The sequence below is a fragment of the Fusarium redolens genome (genome assembly GCF_020744475.1).
Source record: "Fusarium redolens strain MPI-CAGE-AT-0023 chromosome Unknown BKA55scaffold_12, whole genome shotgun sequence".
NCBI lineage: Eukaryota > Fungi > Ascomycota > Sordariomycetes > Hypocreales > Nectriaceae > Fusarium > Fusarium redolens.
In genome coordinates, this window is record NW_025763675.1 from 821,524 (window position 1) to 848,310 (window position 26,787).

General features: G+C 49.1%; 9 protein-coding genes across 9 annotated transcripts; 4 read left to right on the plus strand and 5 right to left on the minus strand.

Moving 5' to 3' along the window:
- Positions 1–147: 147 nt before the first annotated feature.
- BKA55DRAFT_665365 (dipeptidyl peptidase IV N-terminal region-domain-containing protein) lies at positions 148–3,460 on the minus strand. Its single transcript, XM_046197747.1, has 2 exons — positions 468–3,460; positions 148–416 (listed from the first exon to the last, which is right to left on the minus strand). The coding sequence occupies exons 1-2, from the start codon at positions 3,088–3,090 to the stop codon at positions 295–297; spliced, it is 2,745 nt and encodes a 914-aa protein (XP_046046972.1). The 5' UTR covers positions 3,091–3,460; the 3' UTR covers positions 148–294.
- Positions 3,461–4,553, minus strand: BKA55DRAFT_574891 (uncharacterized protein). The gene is made up of 3 exons (XM_046193332.1): positions 4,246–4,553; positions 4,155–4,185; positions 3,461–4,104 (listed from the first exon to the last, which is right to left on the minus strand). The coding sequence occupies exons 1-3, from the start codon at positions 4,447–4,449 to the stop codon at positions 3,764–3,766; spliced, it is 576 nt and encodes a 191-aa protein (XP_046046973.1). The 5' UTR covers positions 4,450–4,553; the 3' UTR covers positions 3,461–3,763.
- A 468-nt stretch (positions 4,554–5,021) lies between these two features.
- On the minus strand, positions 5,022–7,243 carry BKA55DRAFT_517421 (Six-hairpin glycosidase-like protein; the record flags this gene model as incomplete). Its single annotated transcript, XM_046188187.1, has 4 exons — positions 5,022–6,058; positions 6,111–6,298; positions 6,348–7,007; positions 7,065–7,243. The coding sequence occupies 4 exons, from the start codon at positions 7,241–7,243 to the stop codon at positions 5,022–5,024; spliced, it is 2,064 nt and encodes a 687-aa protein (XP_046046974.1).
- A 1,312-nt stretch (positions 7,244–8,555) lies between these two features.
- On the minus strand, positions 8,556–9,955 carry BKA55DRAFT_516935 (pyridoxal phosphate-dependent transferase; the record flags this gene model as incomplete). Its single annotated transcript, XM_046188136.1, has 3 exons — positions 8,556–9,378; positions 9,429–9,687; positions 9,742–9,955. The coding sequence occupies 3 exons, from the start codon at positions 9,953–9,955 to the stop codon at positions 8,556–8,558; spliced, it is 1,296 nt and encodes a 431-aa protein (XP_046046975.1).
- A 536-nt stretch (positions 9,956–10,491) lies between these two features.
- Positions 10,492–12,274, plus strand: BKA55DRAFT_574899 (glycosyl transferase). Its single transcript, XM_046193333.1, has one exon. The coding sequence runs from the start codon at positions 10,890–10,892 to the stop codon at positions 12,018–12,020; it is 1,131 nt and encodes a 376-aa protein (XP_046046976.1). The 5' UTR covers positions 10,492–10,889; the 3' UTR covers positions 12,021–12,274.
- A 2,275-nt stretch (positions 12,275–14,549) lies between these two features.
- On the minus strand, positions 14,550–15,900 carry BKA55DRAFT_96421 (P-loop containing nucleoside triphosphate hydrolase protein). Its single transcript, XM_046201700.1, has 4 exons — positions 15,702–15,900; positions 15,506–15,578; positions 15,427–15,446; positions 14,550–15,312 (listed from the first exon to the last, which is right to left on the minus strand). Exons 1-4 carry the CDS (start codon positions 15,749–15,751, stop codon positions 14,901–14,903), a joined length of 555 nt encoding a protein of 184 aa, XP_046046977.1. The 5' UTR covers positions 15,752–15,900; the 3' UTR covers positions 14,550–14,900.
- Positions 15,901–19,041: 3,141 nt separating this feature from the next.
- On the plus strand, positions 19,042–22,789 carry BKA55DRAFT_541742 (uncharacterized protein; the record flags this gene model as incomplete). The annotated part of the gene is made up of 2 exons (XM_046190407.1): positions 19,042–19,512; positions 19,562–22,789. 2 exons carry the CDS (start codon positions 19,042–19,044, stop codon positions 22,787–22,789), a joined length of 3,699 nt encoding a protein of 1,232 aa, XP_046046978.1.
- A 1,026-nt stretch (positions 22,790–23,815) lies between these two features.
- On the plus strand, positions 23,816–26,039 carry BKA55DRAFT_574915 (uncharacterized protein). Its single transcript, XM_046193334.1, has 4 exons — positions 23,816–24,273; positions 24,337–24,467; positions 24,518–24,784; positions 24,833–26,039. Exons 1-4 carry the CDS (start codon positions 23,997–23,999, stop codon positions 25,916–25,918), a joined length of 1,761 nt encoding a protein of 586 aa, XP_046046979.1. The 5' UTR covers positions 23,816–23,996; the 3' UTR covers positions 25,919–26,039.
- BKA55DRAFT_574917 (uncharacterized protein) lies at positions 26,040–26,519 on the plus strand. Its single transcript, XM_046193335.1, has one exon. The coding sequence runs from the start codon at positions 26,163–26,165 to the stop codon at positions 26,466–26,468; it is 306 nt and encodes a 101-aa protein (XP_046046980.1). The 5' UTR covers positions 26,040–26,162; the 3' UTR covers positions 26,469–26,519.
- Positions 26,520–26,787: the final 268 nt, after the last annotated feature.

The window sequence follows — 26,787 nt, forward strand, 5'->3', positions numbered from 1 at the left end:
AATCATATTTTGCTTCTCCCGCGAGTTGCGCGAGGGGGCGTTGGAAGGAAGGGTTTGAGAGCGATTGACACTCAAGGACTTTGGTGGTAGACTGGAGGACGAAGTTTTGATACTAAATTTCGCAGTCAGACGCATGTATTCTGTCGGGCTGCTGTATGTTGTATGATAGTACATTGATTTGTCTTTGTTATCTTGTCTCTGATGCAACGCCGTGACACGCCATGATGATACTGTTAATCTGCCATAATGCAATCCAGACGCATTCGAAAAGAACTATTGTTACAAAATGCTATTCTAAACCAAAGACACTGCATCAATCTCACGCTTCTCCTTCTCGACACCATCCTTGTGAGGCTTGGGGTCAGAGATCTTGAGCCACTCGCCATTAAAGGCGTTGATAAGCCAATTGCGAAGTTCTAGAAGCCATTGTCAGCCCGAGTTTACTGTGTCAAAATGGAGTAACTTACTATCATATACGATGCGGTTTCCGTTATGGAAGAAGATGCTGTGGTCGCTATCAGGGAAAACATGAACATCATAGTTCTCTACACCTGCCAGGTCAAGCTCATCAAGAAGTGTGAGCGAGTTCTGAAAGTGGACATTGTCGTCGGCAACACCGTGCATGAGAAGGAAACGTTTGTTGCTGCCGAGAGCTGTGGCATTGGCGATCATAGACATGTCATAGCCGTCGGCGTTCTCTTGTGGTGTACGCATGTAACGTTCGGTGTAGATACTGTCGTAGAAGCGCCAGTCGGTGACAGGAGCGACAGCCATGCCATAGCTGAATGTGCGTCCGGCGTCTTGCTCAAGTGTCTTGAGGGTGGTGAAGCCGCCATAAGACCAGCCCCAAATTGCTAGACGATCGGCGTCGACGTATGGGCGGGAAGCGAAGGATTTGGCAGCGGCGATGTGATCTTGGGACTCCAGGACGCCGAGTTGAGAGCGGACTACAACACGATGCTTGCGGCCAAGGAAACCTGTGCCTCGAGGGTCGACGGTGACAACCAAGTAGCCAAGGGCCGAAGCGACGTAGGCTTGGAAGTCAACTGAGAATCTCTTGGTAACAGACTGAGATCCTGGACCGGAGTATTGCTGAAAGAGGACAGGGTACTCCTTCTTAGGGTCGAAGTGAGGGGGACGTCTTTCAACGTAGTTGACCTCAACGCCATCACCAAGATCGAGGGTGCCGTATTGCATAACAGGAAGCTCGTGGCGGCGGGCACGCTCGGCTAGCTCGGAGTTGTCCTCGACGACACGCTCGTAGGTGAAGACGCTCGAAGGTGTGGAGATGACTTTCTGGTTGGGAACCTTGGGTCCGCGGTATGATAGGAGGACGAAGCCAGCACCCTTTGAAAAGGAAGCATCGTAGTAAGCCTCGGTCTCTGGGTCAGTCAGAGCTTCGAGAGAGGTACCGTCAAGCTTGACAGAGTAGACGTGGCGCTGAATAGATGATTCCTTGGCGGCAATGAAGTAGACCAAGTTGTTGGCAAGATCGATCGCTGAAGGAGCATCGTCGATTTCCCATTTGCCCTTGGTGAGCATGATAGGCTCGGGGTTGTCGAGAGGAGTGAAGTAAGCCAGGTGATCATAGCCCTCGTGCAGATAAGAGTCAACGTATCCATCGTGATCGCGACCATTCTCAGGATCGGCAGGGATGAAAGCTGTCTTGTGGGAGATCTCGAACCAACCACCGTCAATCTTATCAACATCGATAGTGTTAACAGTCTTGCCCTTGCGAGAACCAACATCGATCAAGACGACCTTGAGAACATCACTGACACGGTTGGTCTCCTTGACGAGAGCCTTGCCACCCGCCCAGAGAAGATTGTTGATGATGCGATCATCATCTGCAAATGCGCCATCGATATCAACTGAGAAAACATCCTTCTTCAACACGTCGTAGAAGAGCAGATCCACAACTGGGTTGTGCGCACCAGCCTTAGGATACTTGATCTGCTCAACTTCAGGATACGCCTCCTCGCCCTCCTCAGGGTCTGTACCACTCGGTCGCTTGATGAAGAACTGGACGGGAAACTCGGGAACACCGGTTTCGTTTGTGCGAAGGAAGGCCAAGTACTTGCCATCGTCAGACCACCATGTAGCGCTGCGGCCGCCAAAGACCTCTTCCTCGTAGACCCAGTCGGGAATACCGTAGAAGTACTCTGGGCCACCATCCTTGGTAATTTTGACGACATTCTTCTTATCGGCCAACTTTCGGATATACAAGTTGTTGTCTTGAGTGTATGACACGGCGTCGCTCTTGGGGCTCCATGTAGCAAGCTGAATTCGAGCGTCAGGTTTGCCAGGGACGAGCGGTTCAGCTTCTTGAGTCTCGACATCGAGGATGAAGTAGATGGCGCTGAAAGAGTGACGCCAGTTCTTCTTCTTTTCGACACCGAGAAGGACCTTCTTCAGATCGGGGCTAGGTTCATTCCATTCGGGAGAGTATTGGTTTCCTTCGTAAACAAAGAAGTTGTCCTTCATCAATGTTCGTGACTTGGAGGCCTTGACTTCTGTATCGATGGGTGACCTGGTCTCCTTATCGCTGCGAATATCCTCTACGACGATATATGGCTTCTCGCTAGCTCCAACCTCAAGCAATAAACCATCCTCTCCATCGGGACCACCAATCCAGCTGATACTGTGTGACTTGGCCTGCCAGAAGCCACTGAAGAGCTGATCCATTGTAACGGCCTTTCCTGAGCCTCGCGTGGCAGCATCAGGATCGTGCTCGGTATCGCTCTCGTGATGATATGAGCCAAAGTAGAGGAATGTGCCGAGACCGATAAGCCAAGCTGCGACAAAGACAGAGCCGACAATGATGAGAATGCGTCGCAATCCTCTATCCATGGGCTCACGATGCAGCAAAGCTCCAGGGCCGAGGAAAGGACCCGTCTCTAGGTCATCCTCTTCCTTGAGGGGATCATCGTCCTCGAGAGCTCGAGAATCGTTGTTATCTCTTGAAGCGTCCATCATTGTCTTCTCTTGTATCCTATCGAACACAAGACTTGTCGTTGAAGCCGAAGAGATAGAATCGTCCGAGTATCGACGGCCACTCGCGGGAGTTGACAGGGACATATTTGAAGTCATTATTAGAGGAGGGTGTCCCCCGTTGTATATCGTGTTGGTGCTGGTGGTTGTGTTACGCGAGTTTATTGGTGCTGGCGCATGTTGCGGTGCGCGCGGAAGCGAGCGTCGGGGATTGAATTGAATAACGATAGGCTAGTAAGAGGCAAACAACGAATCGGCAAGTGCTTGTGGATGAAAGAAAAGAAAGAAATGAGGCGTCGATTGGGACTGTATTTGGTTGTCAATAGAGACTAACGCGAGGGGATGTCTAAGCTCGTGCCGACTTGTCGCATCGGGCAAAGCTTCTGATGACGTAAGCTGGCGATCTGTCAGTTTCACATTGACAGTTTGTTTCGATCAATCTGTCCTCATATAATCATTTACCAATTGTATGATATTAGATGTAACTCTGTATCATGCTTCAACTGCTTCGATACGATACTCAGTCCGGCGCATCATCATCCCCCGGCCTCCGAACCCCGGATGCGCCCCACTCGTCATGCGGCCCGGGGTTTGATGAATCCGGGGTATTCGGATTGGACTATGACAAATGGACAAGCATCCGTTAAGTAATAAGAGGTGGAAGGAAGATTCAAATTAATAGAAGTGACATTATTGAAATAGAAGAATAGCAATACTGCTAAAGCATATCATAAAGGGTATCCTGCCAGGCTCACAACTTACACACCAAACTCTAATGCGTCAACTGAGGCGCCTCAACGTTGGAACCCTCAATCTTCTCAACCACACAAGCAGTCCCATACGCACTCGCCTGTGCAAAACCTCCCAAATCTCCAGTCTCGAAGCGCAAGCAAATAATAGCATTACCCCCTCTTCGCTTCGTCTCTTGAACAACCCTGCTGATAGAATCGTTGCGACAAGAGTACAGCATCGAGGTAAACCAGGTTAGTTCGCCGCCTGCCATGCTCTTTATAACCATGCCGATTCCTGCGGCGATGTTTCGTGAGCGTACTGTAATGCCGTAGACTGCGCCGAGAACTTTGGTGATGCGATAGCCGGGGAGGTCCATCATTGCTGCGATGTGTTAGTTAGTGGAGTTGGTAGAATTGGGGACGATGACCGACTTGTAGTTATACAGTTGTCTGTTTCGGTGAACTGTAGTGTGTAAGTAAGATTGCATGGAATTATTCAGCAGAAATATGAGAGAATACTCACGCAGTGCAAATCGGACAAGTGCGCGGGAATATCAGCGACCTCCTCATGGTTCTTCTTCTGATCCTTTGCTGATCCAAAACCAACCATCTTGACGATGTGACACAAATCTGATAAGTGTAGATGATAGCAGTACTTCGAAAAGGTGTATTTCAGTAGATAGGTAATTGAGAATACGATCTTGTCTGATGTCATGTAATCCTTCATACAAAACCAGGGAACCTACTCCATCTTTATACTCCCATAAACACCTCATCCCCGATCCCATATCCAAGGCTGAAAGCCAAATAACGCCCAACCGATGTGGTGATGCCGATCTAACCGCCCATCACCCCACACGCAATTCTCGCATTCATCGTATCTGTCGCCCAGTGGCTTGAGCTGGAATGTCTCAAGATCTCATTTGCTGGCCCTATAGCTTAGATCGACTTCTTAGTGGTCAACTTCATCGCCTCGTTTAATCCACGTTCGGTGGCTGTGCTGTTCAGCTTAGGTACACGTGATGACGTCCTGCCTCATAAGGCTTTCATACTTACCTTTTCGGTCATATCATCACTTGGTATTGTCTCTTCGATTTTAATACGGCCTATACGATGACGGTGCCGGCGGTATGTCCGGACCGGGAGTGGGGCCGTGACTTCGGGGAAGGCCGTCATCATTACATGTCAAAAACATACGAACTTCTGAATATACTATACAATTATAGGCGCTATCAAGTATAGTCATACTAATATAATATATACTCTTCTTTCTTACAAATCATTATTAACCATCAGGGCTTAGAAGTGAAACAGACGGCTCGACCTCTTATGGGCAGCCTTCTCAGCGGCCCTCTTTCTGCTGCCAAACTTCTTGACACGAGCAGCATCGCGGGCATGCAGCATGACAGCACTGTTGGTGTCACGGCGCTCATTGGAAGAATCCCCAGTGAAGTTACACTGGGGCTGCTTCAGTCTGTTGCCAAACTCATCAACAGCCCAGATGAGAACACCGTTGGTCCAGCCGAAGCCCTCAACGACTTCGTACTCACCACCGCCTCCTGCGACGTTGGTAGCGTTGTCGGCGTACTTCTCAAACATGATGCCATCAGCTCCTTCAGCTGCTGACTGGATTCTAGGCAAATCCGAAGTTGTTCCACCAGTTGCGCGCCAAGTGCAGAATGTTGAGTCCAGATATCGCTGTGCGAGACGAAGAGCCAATCTACGGACCTCGATGAAAGAAGGATCCATGATGCCAAATGTCGCAGGGACCTTTTCAAGCCCTGACATGAGGATGTGCATCAGCGGAGGCCAGACATTAGGCTGATCCCACTGCTGTCCTGACTCGACATTACTTGCAGGAATACCACCCTGGCGGGTATCCAGGTAGTACGAGACACGCTTGTAAGCATTGAGGACGGCATATGGGTTGTTCTTGAGATAGTCGGGGGCAGCACCCAGCCAGAAGGGGTAGAACTGGGTAGGACTGAAGAAGACCTGCTTTCCCTTGGGGGCATTCTCCTTATCAATCTCAGCAGTGCTGTTGTCGGTCGGATAAAAGATTGACTGTGCCTTGGAAGTCAAGTTGTAGTCGAAGTAGCTCCAATGGGTCTCGTTCCACATGAAAGCGTGCATGGCAAAGCTGCGATTGGCAGCGACCTCACGCCATTGACGGCTGGCACTGCTGTTGCCTGTCTGCTCATAAAACTCGGCAATGGCGATCTCATTTCCGTACAAGATCGAGTTGAGGTCAACAGGAATGATGTTCCTGGTGTTGAGGTATCGGAGAGGGAAGTAGTTGTCACGAATAGCATCATCAGGTCTGGCTACCCACTTAACTGCGCGATGGTTAGACCGAAGTTTCAATTCTGATGAAGTTTGTGAACGTACCTGAATAGTCGAGGCCACTTTCAGCACCACTGGCGAGATTTCCGTATAACGCTTCCTTCGTCTTGAAGTTGAGTTCCTCGCCGCCGCTGTACACCTCACCGGATGGTGAGTAGTACGACTCGTTGTTTGCAGTAACGTAGTCTTCGCGGTACGACTCGGGTCGTGGTCGAGTGTTGGAAACATTGTATCTGCAGGTCATGTTAGTCGCAAACTAAGCACAAGAATTGGCGTCCGTACGTGTTGAGGTAGTAAGTCTCATTGTTAATGTAGACCGGAACTGAACGATTATTCATGAAGAACTCATGCTCCTGCACAAGCAAAGGCAGGGCACGCTCAAGAATATCGGTATCGTTGGTGTGCTCGATATAAGCCTTGATCATCTGAGACAGCAGAGGGGGCTGAGATCGGTTGAGGTAGTAAATACGAGCGCCATTGGGGACGAAGCCGTACTCCTCAATAAAATCTAGGAAGTTCTCGATAGTGTTCCTTGCAATGTTGATGAAAGAGCCACCAGTCCGGAGGAGACCCTCGATGATCCAGTAAGAGTCCCAGTAATAAGGCTCACGGAAACGACCACCAGCAACGACGAAGGATCGGTTGACAGGGATGAAACTGTTAGGGCAATCGCTGCAGTTCTTGGAATCTTGATCGTAGCGACGAGTAAGATCAGGCCAAATATCAATGACCTTTTGTGTGAATTCCTTGATGGCAGTGTTGTTGATCTTGTCGAGGAACTTGGGATCTGTTTCAAGCTCATCTTCCGGGACTTCCTCAAGTTCATTACCAGCATCGGCAAAGTTGTCCTTGAGAAACCCCGTGAGAGCCGAATTGTTACGTAGCGGCTTGTCTAGCTTGTCGAAAGCATCCTGAATTTCACTCAGAGGGCGAATAGCTGGCCTTGAGAGGAATTAGTATCTGCCATGATTATAATGGTGAGATTGGGTGATGACTTACATATCAACAAAGGTCTTGGAGTCACTGAAAGGTTGGGCAAGCTCAACCTGCTCGAGAATTTCTCCATGGCAGTAAATTGGCGAGTCGCAAGGTGCAACGACTGTGCCATTCACATAAAGAGCAGATACGGTTGTCGCTGACGCAGCCAAAGCCGCAGCGATATGTCGTGGAGACGGCATCAGGGATTACTTCCTCCAAGATAAAGCTACTGACAATTGCCAATTGAGTAGTAAAGATGCAGGATGATACTCAAAAGGAGGAGAGGGGATGAAAGAGAGTACATATATATAGTTTGAAGGCACAAAGCCTGTGACTCGGCAAAGCCAAGAAGAATCATGACATGATATTTAGAGAACATGAACAGGATTTGAACTTGTCATGGGTTGTTTAGTTGCTAACATTTAGGCTGTCAGCCAAGAATGGAATGGAAGATGGAAGCCCGGGGTTACTAAAGCAAAGAAAGAGCTCAGCTTGGCGATCATTGCCCAATTTTCCGCATTTTTCTTTACTCGACACCTCCACTTGGCTTGTCTTGCTCTCTTTTTTCAAGGTTCATGGTATTGTATATTAGCGTTTGTTTGCCAAGGGGCTTGAGTCCAACTTACATCATGATAGCCAAGATAAATGACCTAACCAGAGCTCTACTCACTGATATCATGTTCAATTGAACTGTCCACTAATCAATTATTGCTTCCACTATGGGTTTATAGTAATTGAATACAAATCAGTCATGTTCTCTCTGTGACGTGATATTCTCTACACCCCAGACGCCATAGAAATAAACAAACCCAAACGTGGAGAAACGTCTTGCATCTAATCCTTGTTTCTGCTCTATTCCCCGCACTCTCCCCTCTTAGCTTCGGCACCATTTACACGCTGCCTGCAGCTTTATTTGACCGATTGGTCAGTGACGTCAAGAATCCAAGTCCCAGGTCTCAAACATTGGGAATAAACGTTGCCGCAGGGCGCGGAATTAACAATTCGAGTAAGTGTCCAACAGAAGTGTCAGCGGCGTTCTTGGCTCGCCCGTTGAGAAGAAGAATTAGCAAACGGTAAACCTCGAGTACTGACTCTCGGTGTAATAGGACCGACAGATACGCATTTTCATGACTAATTTTCCATGTTTGTTGAGGCTGGTGACGGAGCGAATCGTCAGCTTTCAGTCTCGGCAATCCCGTCAAACATCTTGACACCTGCCTGAATAGTTCTGAGATGTCAATATAGTTTGCGCAAGGCCGTCGATCATGATCCTGGTCCTGGCTCTGATCATAAGAAACTGACCGAGACAAGACCGTTAGTGACTAACACCAAGAACTGCCGGTCAACATCTTACCTTAATCGTGGAGACAGCTTTAAAGAGCAGCCTTATATGGACAAGTCTACTATAAAATCTTTCGATGGCTGAAACATCTCACTGTAATTCACTAATATGTGTAAGTAGTAGGACCGAAAGGGCAAGTTCTAGATCGTCAATCCTGCGTATCCTTTAATCTATTGAGGCACATATACACTGCCCTTTCCAATCTTTTCCTGGGCACTCGAATCTCCGCTCTCACCTAGAACCTTTTCAAACACAATCTTCAACCGTCTTAGAACTTCCTCCTCATTCTGCGCAACCTGATAGTGCGTCACCAACCGGTTACACATGAACTTGAGCCCAGCTTCTGCACCAATCTCAATGAACCGCTTCTCACTGCATCCTGTCGCCTTGAGGTTCAACCACACCATGTTAGTCTCTGTTGGCTCATCAATCGTGCCACCCATGGTCGTCCAGAGGTCGTCGACCTTGCGTGCCATCTCGTGAGACGCCTTGAGAGGTCCATCTTGGCCGTTGGGTGATTTTCCAAAGGTCTGCTCGATAGCAATGCGGCCTGCAGAGGTGAGAACGCCGGATTGTCGTAGACCACCGCCGATGGACTTTCGGACCCAGCGGGCGTGCTTCAATGTGGCTTTGGTGCCAACGATAACACTTCCTGCTGGGGCACCGAGTCCCTTGGAGAGGCATAGACTGATGGTGTCAAAGTAAGAGCAGTATTCGATCAGCGAGCCTGCTTCAGAGACGACTGCTTCCCATAGTCGTGCACCGTCCAAGTGTAATTTAATGCCGTGCTCCCTAGCGAACTCGGCGATTCGCTTCACTTCACTGAGGGGCATCACCATGCCGTGAAGAGTGTTCTCCAAACTGATGACACGAGTAGGGCAACCATGGACATCGTCGTCCAGGGTCACATTCTCTTGGATCTCTTCAAGTGTCATGTATCTGCCATTCTTGGGGATAACAGTCTGAATCTGAGCCCCTGTGAGGTTTGAAGTGCTACAAAATTCTCAGCAAAATAAGCTCATGACTGACTTGGGAGTACTTACCCGCCTGCTTCAGCGGTGAAAATGTGAGCGCGGTAATCGCACAGAACCGAGTAGGGAGGCTGTGTGAGAAGAGATCGAAGAGCGAGTTGGTTTCCCATTGTTCCTGAGAGGACAAAAAGGCCGGCTTCCTTTCCAGTGCGTTCTGCGACATAGGCTTCAAGGTCGTTCGTAGCAGGGTCCTCCTGGAAGACATCGTCAAGTAAGGAGCATGATTTGACAGCTTCCAACATAGCTGGTGTCGGTGTTGTCACAACATCACCTGTATCAATAAGTATTAGAGTTTTAACATGCTCAACTGATGTGAGTTACATACTGCGGAGGTCAAGAGCTGCAGGCCCTTTGGCACCGAGCCAGGCATTATGAGGCTTCTCTGAGATAGCGTCTCCCATTTTGATAGATGAACAGGTAAAAGTCCGTTGTGTAGAGACAATTGAGCGTGTTGTTAAAGATGTCGATAGAGGCCGGAGAGGATAGTTTGACAAGTTACGAATTGCCGAGGATACGATAAGTCGAGATGAACGACTCATCATGATAGAAGAGCGAATTAGACTCAAGAGTCTCAATCTCCGCAGAACGGAACAATAAAGTCAGTTATTATTACAGGGCGTAGAACGGGGTACAACCTCCACAAAAACGTGTCGATAATGAGGGGAACACCGAGTCTTGGCCGTCGAAAGAGCCGATGCCGCCCCCGTCTCGGCTCCGGAAGCGATATCAATCGATAAATGGAGCCTCTTGTCCCCCGCAACAGCACTAAACCTCAAGAGTCTACCGCCATCAAACGGTTTCTATGCCCGTTTCATATGTCTAAACAGAAGCTTCTTTACAAAATCTCTAGTTATGCTTATAGATGCATGGTATATGAGGCCATCGACTAGGTTTGACAATTTAGTGTCTTTTGCATTGTTTGATCGTCATTAGGATGAGAGGAATAGCGGGCCTCAATGCTATACGAACTACGATTATCTTCACGTGGGAAATCAAAAAGTAGGTATGAAATTGCGTCAGCTCGTTCATCGTTATCAGCCCTGAGAGAATATCAATATCAAACTAGATTAAGCAAGCCTCAAACACGTTTTATATTACATGGCGTCGGTGCTTATCAGTGACTTCAGCTGCCGACGCTTGTTAGATTGCCGGCTTCATAGTCTGACAGGAACAGGCCATTCTAACCAATGAAGCAACGCCCTGCGTACGTAGTATTGGAAGAAACTCGTGTAACGGTCTGACCATCCCTTCATCCTGAGGCTGAGGGCGTGCCTTAGTCTAAGATCAACGTATTAGCGGGCTGATTCTCGAATTCTTCTGGGGACAAGATGCCGTGTTTACCGATTTATCGCTCCCTCATGCGGCCTTATGTTATTAGACATATGTCACTGCTACCACGTTATAGTAGCCCTGTTGCACTAACACTCTTCTTCTTATTCTCTCATTTCTCCTGATGTGCGAAAATTAATCATTATGGCTTCTCGCGTGCCTTACCGTGTGTTCCTCTCGTTGATACCCCTCGTCTGTGTGGTCGTGCTTCTATCTAAGCAACCGTTCTTCGATCGCTCACACATTCATCGCATTACTGATACAGATATCGGCGTTTCTCTCTCACTTCCGCGACTTAACTTTTCAAGGCCGCATCACGAATATTACGCATCAGATGTCGCTCGCTCGTTATGCGCCTCACATGGTTACACCGTCTTCAAACCTCATCCCGATGCGCCAAACGGTCGTCGCAAGATTTACGACCTCTTCATGGTCAATACAGAGCTGGACTTTCTCGAGATTCGACTAAAGACCCTGTACAATTATGTCGATTATTTTGTTGTCGTTGAGGCACCACTTACCTTTCAGGGTGGCCCCAAGGATCTTGTCATCCGCAACAACTGGAAACGCTTTGAGCCATACCACGACAAAATGATATACCATAAACTCGAGTATCCGAAAGGCTTCAAGCCCTTGCGCCACTGGGATCGAGAAGACTTACAGCGGAATGCTATGTTCGATCAAGTCTTCCCAAAGCTCGCTGGCGAGCAAACCCCAACTCAAGGCGATGTCATTCTGGTTGCCGATGTCGACGAGATTCTGCGCCCAGCAACGATGCTGGTCCTTCGAACATGCAACTTCCCTCGTCGTCTGACACTCTCGTCCAAGTTTTACTATTATTCCTTCCAATTCCTTCACGATGGGCCCGAGTGGCCATTTCCACAGGCGACCTATTACCAAGGCATGCACAATACCATTCTTCCTGGAAATTTGCGAACTGGTGATGCAGGAATTCCTCTGCTGAGGGACTTGGAAAAGGGAACATTGGCCAATGCCGGTTGGCACTGCAGTTCGTGCTTTTCGACAATAGATCAATTCCTGAACAAAATGGCAAGTTTCTCGCATGCGTGGATGAACCACAAGTCCTTCCGCGATCGAGATCGTATCGCAAGTGCGATACGTGATGGCGTTGACCTATGGGGACGTAAAGAGAACACCTTCACTCGAATAGACAATAATGCCGATCTTCCAACTTGTCTGCTTGAGGATCGGGAGAGATTTCGATATATGTTGGATCGAAGTGGCAAGACAGCGGGGTTTAGCGATTACCCATGAACTTCTCTTTTGTGACGGATGATCATGAGAAATGTATTGGGCACGGATTGGTTTGGTTCATGGTTTCTAGATGTAGTTAGTTATGAGAATCGAGATACCCCTTGAATAATGAAGTGTTTCAGCCTCCAGCGACTTCCAAGCCTCAACTTTGGAGTAACTGCGCCTCGGTACGGAATATTCACAAGTGTCTTCGACATTCGTGCACATGAATACTTCATTGTTGACCAGATAGGTATTGTTCGATATTGTCATGACTTCAATTTGGAGTGTATCTTGGTCGATTTAATATCCTCCTCTGAAGGGAAGGAGTCACATTCGTACAATATTCAAAGGGAGGAGGCAGGAATGTGCCGAAAACAGTGGCCCTCTGACGGCAACAACCTTCTTCCTAGACCTAGCCCATTTCACTGGACTTGCCCAGCTAACGGTAAGTCAGGCATCCATATCGAGAATCCACCCTTGGGCAACTTCTCTCCACCATCACATCTCTCAATCAGCAACATCAACCTCCAGCTTCTGAGCTCAGCTCTTGTCTAAGCGGTGATTGAGTCACATCGCGATCCAATCGCTAGCTGATACTCATCACTTAGGGTCACTTTCTCCGCAACTCTTCAGCTCTTGGATTACCAGGTGGCCCAGTCACGATAGCCTCAGTGTCAGCTCCCAATAAGCATCCCAGCGTCAGTCGTATCAGGGGTTCAAAAGTCATTCGGAACATGAGCCGTGTGAGGGATGTCCATTTGCAGAAAAGCCATCGTCTAGCGCAAGACGTTCGATTCGCTCACAGTCATTGACGGTGCTCCAATTAGAAGCCCGAGTCCACCTTTTTCCAAACCTCGAATTCCAATTCATTTCCGTACGAGGAAGTAATAATTTCGACCCTTTCCCACACGAGAATTTATCCTTATCTCCATTTCTACTTTTATTCGAACCATATGCCAATATACATCACACTTCTATCCATTGAAGCTCACTGACATTTTATAGGACGTGCAGTTGCGCTGTTTGTCGAACCATTTTACCAGTCCGTCTCCACCCCCGTACCGATAGTCCTCCGCTCCGCCTCCGTTCACCGCCGTCCCCGCCTGATCGGAGCTCCCGAGGGCTGTCCGAGTGTGCAGCATGACCTCATCGCAATCGCTCGTCCTGCTCAAATTATCAAAGCTCAGTGTGGCTCAGGCTTCTTCCAAACCTAGCTTTTTCCCTATTTGTTCTATTTGTATGGGCGGTCCATGCTTCCTCGCCTATCAACAACAATCTCTTGAGGAATGAGCTGCAGCACGATGGATCACTCCGACTTAGAAACAAACAATACTGTGCTCACCTCACAAGGAATAGACACCCCTCGGATATAACTCACACCTACAAGGCCTAGAGAAATGGAAGCGACCATCTAGGAAAGAGACCCGTTCATCGGAAGCACCTGGCCGTTCAAGAAAACGACGACACCCAGTCAGAGGCACCCACGATATCCTTCCCTGCCGCACCTCAGATCCTCACCAGTTCGTTCGCTCGGCCGGGGTGTGGGTGCGTGCGGGAACGCGATGCGCTGCGTGATGCGAGGCGGGATTGACAGGGCGATGAGCCACTGCAAAACTGGCGTGCGGCGCTTGTCAACTGCAGCGATGAGTTGGCCAACGCATCAAGTGGTCCGTGTGTAGCCTCCTAGAGTTTCCCTCATCAACAACCCCCTCCCTCACCTCTTTTCTTTCGTACTTTCTTGAACTGCAGATTTCATTCTTTCTGTTTAGCCTACTATTCGGCGACATTCTACAGCTTCTAGTTTATTTGTTGGGCTTTTTTCGTATTGAAAAAAGTCTATTGGCTGTGAAAATGGGTGTTGATAAGTATCCACACCCAAGCATCACCTGGACCTTCTCCGCCTCACATTGACAACTCGGCCCATGTCATCTGGGACATTCGATTCTTTGCAACAGACATTCAAATGTTGAAAATTCATTCAATGTCTATTAAAGTCACTCAACATCCTTTCAGCCAACACAGGTTTCAGCGATACAATTCAGAAAGGGTCCATCTCTCGCCATGTTCTTGACAAACAAAGCACAACTCAGTTATACATTCAAACTCGGATCTGGATCTGGATCTGATTCCCTTGTCTATAAACACACGCGTCTTCCCATCAACTACCAGACTTAAAAACTGAACGAACATTTTCATAACGACATAATCATTCAGTCATCAGCCGTTTCTAGTCAGCCGCTTGCAGGTTACTTACACAAGCTGTGGCCGACAACTGTCCATGCTTTACTCGATCAAAGTATGTTCCAAGCAGAAAAACAACATCCAAGAATCATATCGTCATCATCGTCAACAGCGGCAGAAACAATAGCGCCATCAACAATGGCAACAGCGCCGAGGCCCCCAGTGAATAACAGAGAAAGAAACAGTGAGGAATGGCAAGCGCCAATTCCATATACAAAAACGGCGTTCCTTGGGAAAAGACCTTTTCTCCTTTCTAGCCAGTGCTGGATTTCTTCCCACCATGCAAGATTATGCTCCGTCCCTTAACAAAGAAAAGTGTCATGTTTTTCCAGGACCTGGGTAATGGCGGCATGAGAACAGCGAAGAAGTCTTCGAAACCCCGGGAAAAGTTGCTTATGGGCCAACAGATATCTGGAAAAATCATGAGCTCGTGAGAGAGGAATTTATATATGTTTACCCTTGGTCTTTTCACTCGCTTGTCATAAGCCGGTCTTGTGCTCTGTTGTTGGCCCGAGACGCAAACAAGCGAGGCCTTTGTCTGGCAGTTATTGGAACAACTAGCACAGACTTGGACACTTGTTACCTGTTGAATCAGAGGGCCTGGAAACATCCCCAAGCGAGTGTTACAGCCACCACACCAGCGAGTTATGGCGCTGATTATGGTCGCGTGGCATACTTCATTAGAAACTCGACTACTGCGTCAAGGTTTGTCTCTTCTTTCGCGCTGATACCATAGCAGCACACCTCACGACCACGTATGCTCTTCAGGTCTAGCTCGTCAATCAACTCATCCACCGAAAGCTTGTCCGGAAGATCGGACTTATTCCCCAGGATGAGAAGTGGTATACCCTCAAGCGACTTGCGGCTCATGAGATCATGGAGCTCTTCCTTCGCCTGGGGAATCAATGGTGTATCGGCAATATCCACGATAAAGACGATGGCGCTCACGCCTCGACAATATCTTTCCCACATGGTTCGGAACCGGGGCTGGCCGCCAATATCCCAACACTTCAAGGTAACATGTCCACGCTGTACCTTTTTCATGTTGAAGCCAACGGTGGGGATGGAGCTATCATTATCTGGAGTTAGCACTAGGGACCTAATGACACAGTTGAAATGTCCGGACGGGCTGCAGCGAGATCGAGGAAATTCATGGCGAGAGCAGGTATTGGGAAGCGCTTACTCGAGAGTGAATTCACCGCCCTACAAACGCGACAGTCAGCTACAAGCGGTCAAGCAAAAAACGACATGTCGGAACCTACAGCGAGAACTCGTAATAATGAGGTCTTTCCAGCATTTTGTAAACCAACCATCGTCACTTCCATTTCCATCGCCCTGGGGTCATTATCAGCATGTGGGTTCAAAAGCTGTCGCAGCTATGCAGAATAGCGAGTCGCAAATGAACCAGAGGTTTCTGTCGGTTTCTGTGGAAGCAACCCCACGATTATGGCTACTTACCAGAACATGCGCATGAGCCAATTGTAGACCCTTTGAAATAACCCTGCCATATTTGCTATCGGGTCACGAGAAACGTTGGTCGGGCTGCGGTAGGCGGTCGGGTGAAGGCGGGGGTGCTGATTGGAAGAACGCTACAGCTTGTCGCAAAGACGAACGAGAGAAATGCCGTTTCTTTTGAAAGCTTCGCCTCTTTGACAGAAGAACACAAAATGTCTCGGTTTCGCGAAAGATGGTAGAAGATGTGGTGGGCAGGGTGTTTTATGGGCGGACAATTCTTGTTGGTGCTCAGATGCAGGGTCGTGGTTCAAGGTGACAGAACCGAGAGGAGCAGCAGGATGGCGGTTCAGGATGAAAAGCGACTTGTATGACGGTGGCAGGCGACGAGTAACATCTGCACCTGCAAAGTTGTGCGCGCCAGCGTCTAGGCGTTTGCAACAAGGTCGGCGTCGGCGTCGGAGGCGGGTTCGAGCGGCGATGGAAATAGTGAAGGAGGAGAGGCTCGTGGTGCAACGACGGAGGAGCAGTACCTAGATTGGCACAGGTGACGCCTAGGCGGAGGCACAAAAAAAGGGCCCCACCTGGGACGAGATGACGGCCGAGACAGTCAACAGAGACGCCAGAAAGGGCACCCAAAAGACACCAGCAGAGGCCACCACAGAGACCACCAACGGGCACGAGCCTTTGGGGCCTTGAGGGGGCAAGGAATGGGGAAGTGGTGGGAACGACCCGTGCCTGGCGGCGCAAGTAGCGTAGCTTTTAGCGCAGATGCAGCGCCAAAGGAGCCCAGACAGGTTACCGAGAAAGATTTGGTGCTGTAGATGGTTAAGTCGAGTGTAAGCGCGAATATCAAACTCAACGCAGGTCGAGGTACTTGGCAGTTGTGAGACCGGCAGCTATCCTACTGCTAGCTAAGCTACTAACCTAGGGTATCGATGGCAGCAGCAGAGCTCCAGGTCAGGTCAGGTCAGGTCGGGAGGCCTAAGGCAAGGTAAAGCTCGTGCAGGGATGAGCAGTGAGCGGGAGCGCCAAAAGGTAGTGATTGGGGGCTGCAAGTCGTCGCGGGGTGTTGTGACATTCCAATCTTCAATCACCTGGTCCAGCCAGAGGTGGCAGCAGTGTGGGCTAGGCGCTGCGGCGTTTTATTCGCTTGAGCAGAGGAGAGCTTGCTTGAGTGGAGCGATGATCGGCCAGGGCACGCAGGGCTCAAGGAGACCAGGACCGCGTCGACGTCAGTGCTCCAAGTCAAGGGCTTCGGTGAGGGCGCCTAATGAACGCTGCTGTGTCTTTGCATTTGCGCAAGGCAGAGCAGTTGGCGAATGATGGGCTGGTAGATAGACGTTTGAGTTCGATGTTACTATCTTGACTTTGCCTCCTAAAGTCAAAGTGCTTCAAGGTTAGCTGCAGGGTCTTCAAAGAACGGGAGCCGGCAAACAAACCCACCCGATGGGTTGAGACTTGAGAGTAGACGGTGACAGCGTTGACGATCAATACTGGATCTGCTCAAGGTACTCAACTGACCTGGTCTCAAATTTTGGTTATAGGCCTTGGAAGCGGATAAGAGATCTCCTGAGCCATGCAGCTCCCTCTGGATCGTGTAATGGAGTTTCAAATACGGGCGTTTTGGGGTGCTTCAACGTTGTGTTGCAATAACACATGCAAAGTGTTGGCCTTGATCGCCAGCCACGGACAGCCACACGTAAGGCGTTGATAACGGGACGATGAATCAGGGTGTTGGACGACGGATCAAGGATATCCGCGGCCTCGAACTACAAACCTTTGTTGCAGTATTATAATTCAGCTCAAGTATATGTTTTGAAGGCTGCAAGAGAGTGAGGTGTTGCAGGTATGTGGTGAGCCACACATAAATCGCAGCCCAGCCCAGCGGCAGTTAGGTAGCGGAGTCTTGATATCTGATGACCCCGAGGTTACCTTGACATCGAGATGATTCAAGGAGAAATTGGGAGTCGAGAAGAATATTACAGCGTGTAAGTACTCTTTTCTCCAGAAGGTGTACAGAGAGTTGATGGACCACGACCAAGTGCAGCGTGTTAGGCTCTTACCTGCAGGTCAAGTGAAGTTGGTTAGAACCAACCGAGGTCTCACCAAAGCGTTTATCTCTAGCACCATGATTCAATCATTCATCCATATTCACATCCAACCCTGGGCATGGTACCTGTATGTATGTATGTACTGTACTGTACTGTACTGTACTGTACTGTACTGTAATGCAGGTTGGGCTGCAGTTGCTGCAAGCATCGCATTCAAGGCTTGTAACCCCAGCTCTTATTCTTGTAGTGATTGGGAAACTTTCGCTTTTGGGCTGCAAGACAAGTGCGTCTCTTCATCCTTATTCCTCGACGAGGTGGCAGCCAAGTATCACTCCGGCGTGTCTGGCGTGCTTCAAGTCTGTCTAGGTACCTATCTAATTGCCTCTTGTCTTTCTGCGCCACCGGAGATAAGTAGCTGAAAGTGCACTCTAAGAGGCCTTCAGTACTTTCGGACTCTCCAGTTGTGTATTTGTCACTAACAAGGAAGCCAAGTTTTGTCCTTCTTTCGAGTTGTAAACCTCGCCTTGGCCCCCATCCTCGACTTACACAGTCAGCGTCGTACCTAATATTCCCCAGGCACCAGCTTTAGGCCTTCATGCTCTAGAAGCGGTGATTGGCAACACAAAGGGGCCAACTTTTTTTGCTAAGCATGCCTTGTGACTTGGGGAACGGTAGATAATTCGTCATCATTCTCGTTTATTATCGCCTCTAGCTAAAAATCCTGAAACGATGTAATCTTCTCGTTCGCGATGCTGCATCTGTGAGAGCTTGGTTCCGCAAGGATCACATCGACAGGCTATTTTCTATGTTGATTTACTGCGGGGGTTTCATTTGACTGACCTCGAAACTTATTACTCCCCAAATTATCAAGGCAATGAACCGTTTTAACCGCTCATGCGGCCGAAGTCAAATGTTGCACCTAAATACATCGTTTGATTGATAGAACTCCGTTCCGCATTCCATGATACTTGCTCCTCATTCGCTCGCTCTCAACTCCACCTCTGATAAGATAACGGCCATGACTAAGCTTAGCTTGACTTTTTTTTCTGGCTGGGAACTTTTTTTTTCTGCGCTGTGATAGCCTCAATTCCTTTGCGATTGCGAGCGGTCCTACGATTAGATTTGCCGCTCCTCATTATTCACAGCGGCAGGCAAGATTTTGCGGATGTTTTCTTCCACTTCGATTGACTCCACTACTGTTTATTTTGGAATTGCTGCTACCGCTCAGAAGAAATCACACCGAGTCTCGCCATTCTTGAAGCTCTAAGCCAGTCTCTAGAGCACCAGCCACCATGGCACCCTCGGCCACCGAAACCGAGTGGGATCACCAGTTCCATACTCTGCGCCGAGAGGATCTCTTCCGAAACCCTCCCAAGGATCATACTGCCTATCCTGCCCTCCAATTAGCCGTCGACCCTCATCTCGAGTCCTTCAATGGCTTGTTTCGCGACGATGGCAAGCCAGGCCTGCTGGCGCATGGTATAGCCGACATTGGCGCCAGAACATACCTCGATGGCGATGATCGCGCTTCGCCAGATGGCAAGAATCGCCTTACTATTAGATACAAAGACGTCTTCCTTCAGAAGCCTCAGGTGCCCCCTTCCAATAAGATGGCCCGGAACCGTCAGGTTTTCCCCGCCGAGTGCAGAGAACGCCATGTAACATATCGAGGACGGCTCTCAGCTACTCTTGAGTACCGCATCAATGGCGGCGATCCAGTCGAATTTACTCGAGAATTTGGTCAGGTGCCTGTTATGATCAAGGTTTGCATCCCAATTTCTGCTGTTGGGGCTCTTTACTCACAAATACCAGTCGAATCGATGCCACCTTGAGAACAACTCGCCTGCGCTCCTTGTTGAGAGAAAAGAAGAATCTGAGGAGCTTGGAGGATACTTCATCGTGAACGGTATCGAAAAGATCATTCGAATGTTGCAGTTGAACAAGCGAAACTTTCCCATGGCTATCAACCGACCTAGTTTCCAGAACCGTGGCCCTGGTTACACTCCCTACGGTATCATTCTCCGTGCAGTTCGCCCCGACGAAACCTCTCAGACCAACGTCCTCCACTACCTCAGCGACGGAAACATGACCTTCCGTTTCTCATGGCGCAAGAACGAATACCTTGTTCCTGTCATGATGATCCTTAAGGCATTGGTTGAGACCAATGATCGCGAAATTTTCGAGGGATTGGTTGGTCCTGCTGGCTCCAAATCAACTGAGAACACCTTCTTGACCCACCGAATCGAGCTGCTTCTACGGACGTACAAGTCATACAACCTCTACAGCAAGTCGGATACGAGAGCATACCTGGGCGAGAAGTTCCGAGTTGTTCTGGGAGTGCCGGACACTATGACCAACCTTGAGGTTGGAACTGAGTTCTTGCGAAGGATTGTCTTGGTTCACCTTGGAAATGTTGATGTTACTGAGGAGCAGGATAAGGAGAAGTTCAAGCTGCTTCTCTTCATGATCCGAAAGCTTTATGCGCTTGTCGCTGGTGAGTGTGCTGTCGACAACCCCGATGCCGTCCAGAACCAGGAGATCTTGCTTGGTGGTTTCTTGTATGGACAGATCCTCAAGGAAAGACTCGATGAGTTCCTCAGCGTCAACGTTCGAGCATCTTTGCGTGATTACCTTCGAAGAAACCCTGGCGTTGCCTTCACCTCCGAGGACTTCCGCAAGGAATTCCCCAATAACATTTTCCGCAAGGCCAACGAGAACCTAGGAAATGCCCTAGAATATTTCTTGTCAACGGGTAACTTGCAGAGTGCATCGGGTCTCGATTTGCAACAAACAGCCGGTTTCACAGTTGTGGCTGAGAAGCTCAACTTCTTGCGTTTCATCAGTCATTTCCGCATGGTACATCGTGGTGCCTTCTTCGCCCAACTGAAGACAACGGCTGTTCGAAAGCTGCTCCCAGAGTCGTGGGGCTTTATGTGTCCCGTTCATACTCCTGATGGTGCTCCTTGTGGTCTTCTTAACCATCTTGCGCACAAGTGTAAGATCATGACTGACTACGTCGATGTGTCTCATATTGCTTCTCTCGCTCAGGAGCTTGGAATTGTTGACGTTTCCTCGGCTTCGACTGATGAGAATGTCGTTGTCATGCTTGATGGCAAGATTCTTGGTTTCTGTACCCCTAAGGAGTCTGTCAGAATTGCGGACTGTTTCCGATACTGGAAGGTTGAGGGTACTCATGGAGTTCCTCTTCAACTTGAGATTGGTTACGTTCCTCCATCCAGAGGTGGATCTTATCCCGGTATTTACATGACATCAACACCCGCAAGAATGGTGCGCCCTGTCAAATACCTTCCTCTTCAGAAGGAGGATTGGGTTGGTCCTTATGAGCAGCCTTACATGTCCATTGCTGTGGTGCCTCAGGAGGTCGAGTCTGGCAAGTCAACACATGTTGAGTTCGATCCCACAAATATGCTCTCGATTCTCGCCAACATGACGCCCTTTTCCGATTTCAACCAGTCTCCCCGAAACATGTACCAGTGTCAGATGGGTAAGCAAACCATGGGAACTCCTGGCGCTGCTATCCGCTATCGAACCGACAACAAGTCTTATCGCATCCAGACTGGTCAAACACCTATTGTGCGAGCACCTCTTCACAACACATACGGCTTCGACAATTTCCCCAATGGTATGAATGCAGTTGTTGCTGTCATCTCTTATACTGGATACGACATGGACGACGCTATGATTCTCAACAAGAGTGCTCACGAGCGAGGCTTTGGCCATGGTACAATCTATAAGACGAAGAAGATCTCACTTAAGGACGACTCTCGAACCAAGGCCACTAAGAGTGTCACCAAGGCCTTTGGCTTTGCCCCACACAGTTACGTGAGCGCTCAGTACCAGGGCATGCTGGATGATGATGGCCTGCCTCATGTTGGTCGTCTGATTCAAGAGGGAGACGTCATCTGTGCCTGGCACACAGTGACTCCCGACTACAACGGCAAACTGGTGAACCTCGACGGCATTACTCACTATGAGAAGTACAAGGATTCGGAGAACGGGTTTGTTGAAGAAGTCCGCCTGATCGGAGCCGAGTCAGGTAACGAGCCTCTGCAAACAATCTCCGTCAAGTTCCGTATTCCCCGATCGCCCGTCATTGGTGACAAGTTCTCTTCTCGACACGGACAGAAGGGTGTTGCCTCACAAAAGTGGCCGACGATGGATCTCCCCTTTTCTGAGACTGGCATCTCTCCCGATATTATTATTAACCCCCACGCTTTCCCTTCTCGTATGACGATAGGCATGTTTGTGGAGTCACTAGCAGGCAAGGCTGGCGCGCTGCATGGCCTTGCGCAAGACTCGACGCCGTTCAAGTTTGACGAAGAGAACACGGCAGGAGATTACTTTGGCCACCAGCTGATGAAGGCCGGGTACAACTACCACGGCAATGAGCCCATGTACTCGGGCATCACTGGAGAGGAGCTCGCAGCTGACATTTACATCGGAGTCGTCTACTACCAGCGACTGCGACACATGGTGAACGACAAGTACCAGGTGCGAACTACGGGTCCCGTCGTCCCCACGACCGGTCAACCTATTAAGGGCCGAAAGAGGGGTGGTGGTATTCGTGTCGGAGAAATGGAGCGTGATGCTCTACTGGCACACGGAACCGCTTTCCTGCTTCAAGATCGTTTGCTCAACTGCTCTGATTACTCGAAATCGTGGATCTGCCGCCGATGTGGTTCGTTCCTCTCTGTGCAGCCAACAGTGTCACAGTTTGCCCCGAGCAAGAAGAAGGCCGCGAGCATCGTACGATGCCGTGCCTGTGCGGTCAAGCTGGACGACGCGGAGGGCATCGACCTTACCGAGATCCAGGGTGAGATTTGGGAGGATGGTCACGGTAACTCTTGGGTTGGAGGTGACCACACCACGCAGGTTGTTGTCCCTGGCGCGCTCAAGTTCCTCGATGTTGAGCTTGCTGCAATGGGTGTCAAGCTCAAGTACCGTGTGGACCGTGGCGATGAGCCTCGGAAGGGTCCGATGAGACCTATGGCATTAGATGGCGTTCGGGTTGGAAAATAGAGGGATATATTGTGTTGATGATTTGTTTTTTCTTTGAGCTGTTTATATGGCGGCGGCCCTGTACATTCACAATAGTGCAGCATGTTAATACGAGTATGACTTGACAATACCTTTTAGAATCTGCAAATGCTCTTCCGTGTACTTCTATCATCCTTTAACACATTGATGTAATCATTGATGCCCCGTAATCACTTACTAGCAGATAATCGTTAAGGTGTCTTCACCGACTTTACTCGATTTCATACTTACACCGAGCCATCAACATCGGATATTTCTGCTTGATAAGCAGATGACACCAATGACGGCAGCAACACACATTGATACATATCCACGGCACCTCGGCATCGGACAGCTCCGAGCAAACGGAGCATGGCAACGTGGACAATCGGTTGCCGTGTACCTTGGCTAGGGGAGACAATAAAACTTAGGACCTCAATCCTAAACGATAAAAAGATTTATGTAAGTTAGCCTAAGTTTAGGGGCCTCTTTGATGAGTTTATTTTGGCATCCTCTTTCAGAGTCTGAAGTTTTCTTGCTCCCTGGGGCTTGGCCTGGTAACCAAGCGATACAAAAGCATAAGGCGGCTGCGAGTAGCCGAGACTTTCGACGAATGGCAGCTGAGGAGACAGCTGTTGTTGGAAGATGAAAGGAGTGTTTGTGACCCAAAGGGGGAAATGTAACAAGCCGTTCTGTGATTCCGCCCATCTGCTACTGTCTCTTTGGCTGAGGACGGGGGCACACAACAACGTGGATCCTTTGTAGGAGATGACAGCATCATTGCACACAGAGATTGTTAGTGGAGGATATAGATGGGAGTCGTGTTTCTTTGGTATATCTGGAGCAAGGTTAGAAGCATGAAGTGGTGCAACATGTAGCAATAATACACAGTCACCACAGCATTTGGTTGTTTATATAACCATGACTTGACTGGACTGGACTGGACTTGAGGTTTGCTTGCTTAGTTTACTCTTTTTCTCGAGGCCATTTCAAGTCCTCGATAGTCCCAATTCTTCCCGTTTTATCACTCTTCAATGCCTTAGGTAAGATTTAAATATCGAGTAGCCCCATCTATAGCTGGACCTGCCCAACAGGTGCAGCAGCCGACAAGATTGCACCTCCCCTAGAATGTCAATCAACTTACCTAACTTTTATTAACTCAGGCGTACCCAAATTGGGCCATTTACGTCTTTACATCCTCATCAACACCATGCGTATCATCATCGCTTGGCTGCTCTTCGCTGCCGCCACAGCACAGAGCTACAACTACGGCGGCGTTGATATCGACTCGCTCACACGCAGACAAGACCCCGATGCACCGATCGTCGTCAAGGCTTTGCCACAGACTCGCAATGGCACTACACCACTAAGGCTCGAGATACGGCAAATGAAGGCCGATCGATACAAATGGGACTTGTTCATACTCTCAATGAGCATGTTCCAGGATGTCAGTCAGGACGACCCTGCTTCGTGGTACAAGATCGCTGGTACGTTGCACTGTCCCAGATAGAACGTTGTGAAGAGGCCATACTGATGCTTTGTCTGTTCAGGGATACACGGAGTTCCCTTCGAGCCATGGAATGGTGTTGAGGCGGCGCCAGGAGCAAACCAGTCTGGTTACTGTGCTCACAGTTCCGTCCTGTTCCCAGTGTGGCACCGACCATATCTAGCTCTCTTTGAGGTATGAGAAGCCTTGTTGTTACTCATGCTTCTGCTAACAAGATCGAATAGCAAGAGCTATATCGAATGGCCAATGTCATTGCCGGCATGTTTCCTAACGGGACCGATCGGCAACCATATATAGATGCTGCACGCGACTTCCGAATGCCATATTGGGATTGGGCAATGCCTGCCCCTGAAGGAGAATCACATTTTCCTGACGTATTCTGGAATGCGACTATCTCTCAGTATGGCCCCCGAGGCGTTCAGGAAATACGCAACCCTCTTTACTCGTACAGGTTTCATCCCAAAAACGCAACTGCCATGATTTGGAGTCCAGTGAGTGCCCCCACGTTGCAAGAGAACTTGTCATTGACTTTAAACTAGCTGAGAGACTGGGACGAGACGAAGAGAGCCCCCAACGCATCTGAGAGCGAAACCGACCCGACATCTGACAACGAAAAGGTCAACACTGCGCTACTATCTAGACTGCCTGAGATACAACGGCGCCTTTATGAGCTCTTGACTAGTTACAAGGACTTCAACAGCTTCGGGACCAAGGCATGGGGTGCTACGCAGAATCTGTCGACCGCGGATTCAATCGAAGCTGTTCACGACATTATTCATACCGACGGCGGTCTTGGAGGCCACATGACATATGTCCCTTTGTCTTCGTTCGATCCACTGTTCCTACTTCACCATGCCATGACAGATCGGGTAGTTGCCATATGGCAGACTCTCAACCCGTATTCATGGGTCACTCCAATGCCAGCGGGTGAAAACAGTTTCACCACTCTCAAGGGGGAGATGCAAGACTCTCAGTCTCCGTTGACTCCGTTCTTTGCGTCCGATGACGGCACCTTCTGGAACTCAGATACAGCCAGGACAACAGAAGCTTTCGGATATACGTATGCTGATACTGATCTAACGGGGAAACAGAAGGAAGATGTCCGGCAAGACTTACAAAAGAAAGTGAATGAATGGTGGGGAGGTTCAACAACGGTCGGCCTTCAGGCGAGCACGGATATTATGATGGCGGGCGGGATTTCTTCGACAGACGACACGACCAAGTGGACTATCACTGTCTTGGTGAATATGGGAGCATTGCCCGGTTCTTTCACCGTCTATTTCTACCTGGGACAGCAACCCACCGACTGTGGTAAGCTCACCTCCCATTATGTCGGCGGTATCCCATTTGCTGGCAATCTCATGGCAAACCCATCAGACTTGGTGATTGCAGCAGCACTGCCCATTGAATCTCGACTAAGACAGAGGGTCATATATGGAGACCTTCCCAGTCTAAGTTTCAAAGACGTCGAATATTATCTGCTGGAACGACAGAAGCTCCAGCTCTGTGTGATGGCTGACTTTAGAAGGGATGTGGATCCAGCTCAGGTCAGTGGGCTGCGTGTTGAAATTGTCCGATCAAGTCACAAGGATGGTCGTGACTCGTTCAAGATAGATACTTCTTAGATGAGTTTGTTGGGTTTTAGGGTTAGAGAACAGGTAGAACAAGACATGGTTAGAAGAGTTATTGACAAGTCTCTGCCGAATTGAATGACAACTCAAACGGTTCTATAACCGTCAAAGTATATCCTCACGATACATTGCCCACAGACTCAGCTAGCTCTGAGTCAGCCTCACCAGATCCCATACCATTCTTCCAAGCCACCTTCAAGCCAATTCGCTACGCGCCCTCATTTCCCTTCCGAACTTCATGGATCAACTATTTGGGCTTCGACACTACCTTGGTCTTTCTCCACTCCCTGAAGGCTCTGGAAGTCAGGGCGAGCTACCTGGTACTGACCAATGGTGCTCTGTTGTTCCGCAGCAGTCTACGTCCAAGTGTATGTTGGGCTGGTTTGACGTTGAGCAGCATCGTGATGAAGACGGGAAGTTGACGGGTGAGTTTAAAAACTTCTGGCCTGGTTGGTCCAAGTGGCAGATTGGAATCAAGATGGAGAACTCTGTCATCGAGTTTGATCGTCCAGAGACATGGGAGCCTCCGAGAACGAGACTGTAAGCCAACATTATTAAGAGTTCACAGTTTGTTTATATGGATTTGAGAAAGTCAACTTGGTCATCAAGACATCTCTTTTCGAGACCTATGAGCTAATAGAGAGTCATGCGGGTTACTATATACGTAAGTAAGCAAATGCCTCTTTACCAAAACACCTTCAACTCCAGTGTTTGCGTGCCACAAAATAATAAACAACCTCGACCCCGTCTCCCAACCAACAGGTTGCCTCTGTTGGCTCTCCGTACCCATATCCGTAGCCCATGTCTGTATAGGTACCCCAGTCTACGCAAGAAATACAGCTTTCTTGAGCAGCCCACTGCTC

Bases quoted from the DNA above. Each gene is read 5' to 3' on its own strand.
- BKA55DRAFT_665365 (XM_046197747.1), bottom strand. From the start codon at position 3,090: ATGACTTCAAATATGTCCCTGTCAACTCCCGCGAGTGGCCGTCGATAC. The intron at 417-467 runs GTAAGTTACTCC...AATGGCTTCTAG, and splicing joins AAACCGCATCGTATATGATA to AACTTCGCAATTGGCTTATC.
- BKA55DRAFT_574891 (XM_046193332.1), bottom strand. From the start codon at position 4,449: ATGAAGGATTACATGACATCAGACAAGATCGTATTCTCAATTACCTAT. The intron at 4,186-4,245 runs GTGAGTATTCTC...TACACACTACAG, and splicing joins ACTTGTCCGATTTGCACTGC to TTCACCGAAACAGACAACTG. The intron at 4,105-4,154 runs GTCGGTCATCGT...AACACATCGCAG, and splicing joins AGACAACTGTATAACTACAA to CAATGATGGACCTCCCCGGC.
- BKA55DRAFT_574899 (XM_046193333.1), top strand. From the start codon at position 10,890: ATGGCTTCTCGCGTGCCTTACCGTGTGTTCCTCTCGTTGATACCCCTC.
- BKA55DRAFT_96421 (XM_046201700.1), bottom strand. From the start codon at position 15,751: ATGGCAGGGTTATTTCAAAGGGTCTACAATTGGCTCATGCGCATGTTC. The intron at 15,447-15,505 runs GTAGGTTCCGAC...TCGCGTTTGTAG, and splicing joins CATTATTACGAGTTCTCGCT to GGCGGTGAATTCACTCTCGA. The intron at 15,313-15,426 runs GTAAGCGCTTCC...AGATAATGATAG, and splicing joins GGCGGTGAATTCACTCTCGA to CTCCATCCCCACCGTTGGCT.
- BKA55DRAFT_574915 (XM_046193334.1), top strand. From the start codon at position 23,997: ATGCGTATCATCATCGCTTGGCTGCTCTTCGCTGCCGCCACAGCACAG. The intron at 24,468-24,517 runs GTATGAGAAGCC...AAGATCGAATAG, and splicing joins CATATCTAGCTCTCTTTGAG to CAAGAGCTATATCGAATGGC. The intron at 24,785-24,832 runs GTGAGTGCCCCC...ACTTTAAACTAG, and splicing joins CTGCCATGATTTGGAGTCCA to CTGAGAGACTGGGACGAGAC.
- BKA55DRAFT_574917 (XM_046193335.1), top strand. From the start codon at position 26,163: ATGGATCAACTATTTGGGCTTCGACACTACCTTGGTCTTTCTCCACTC.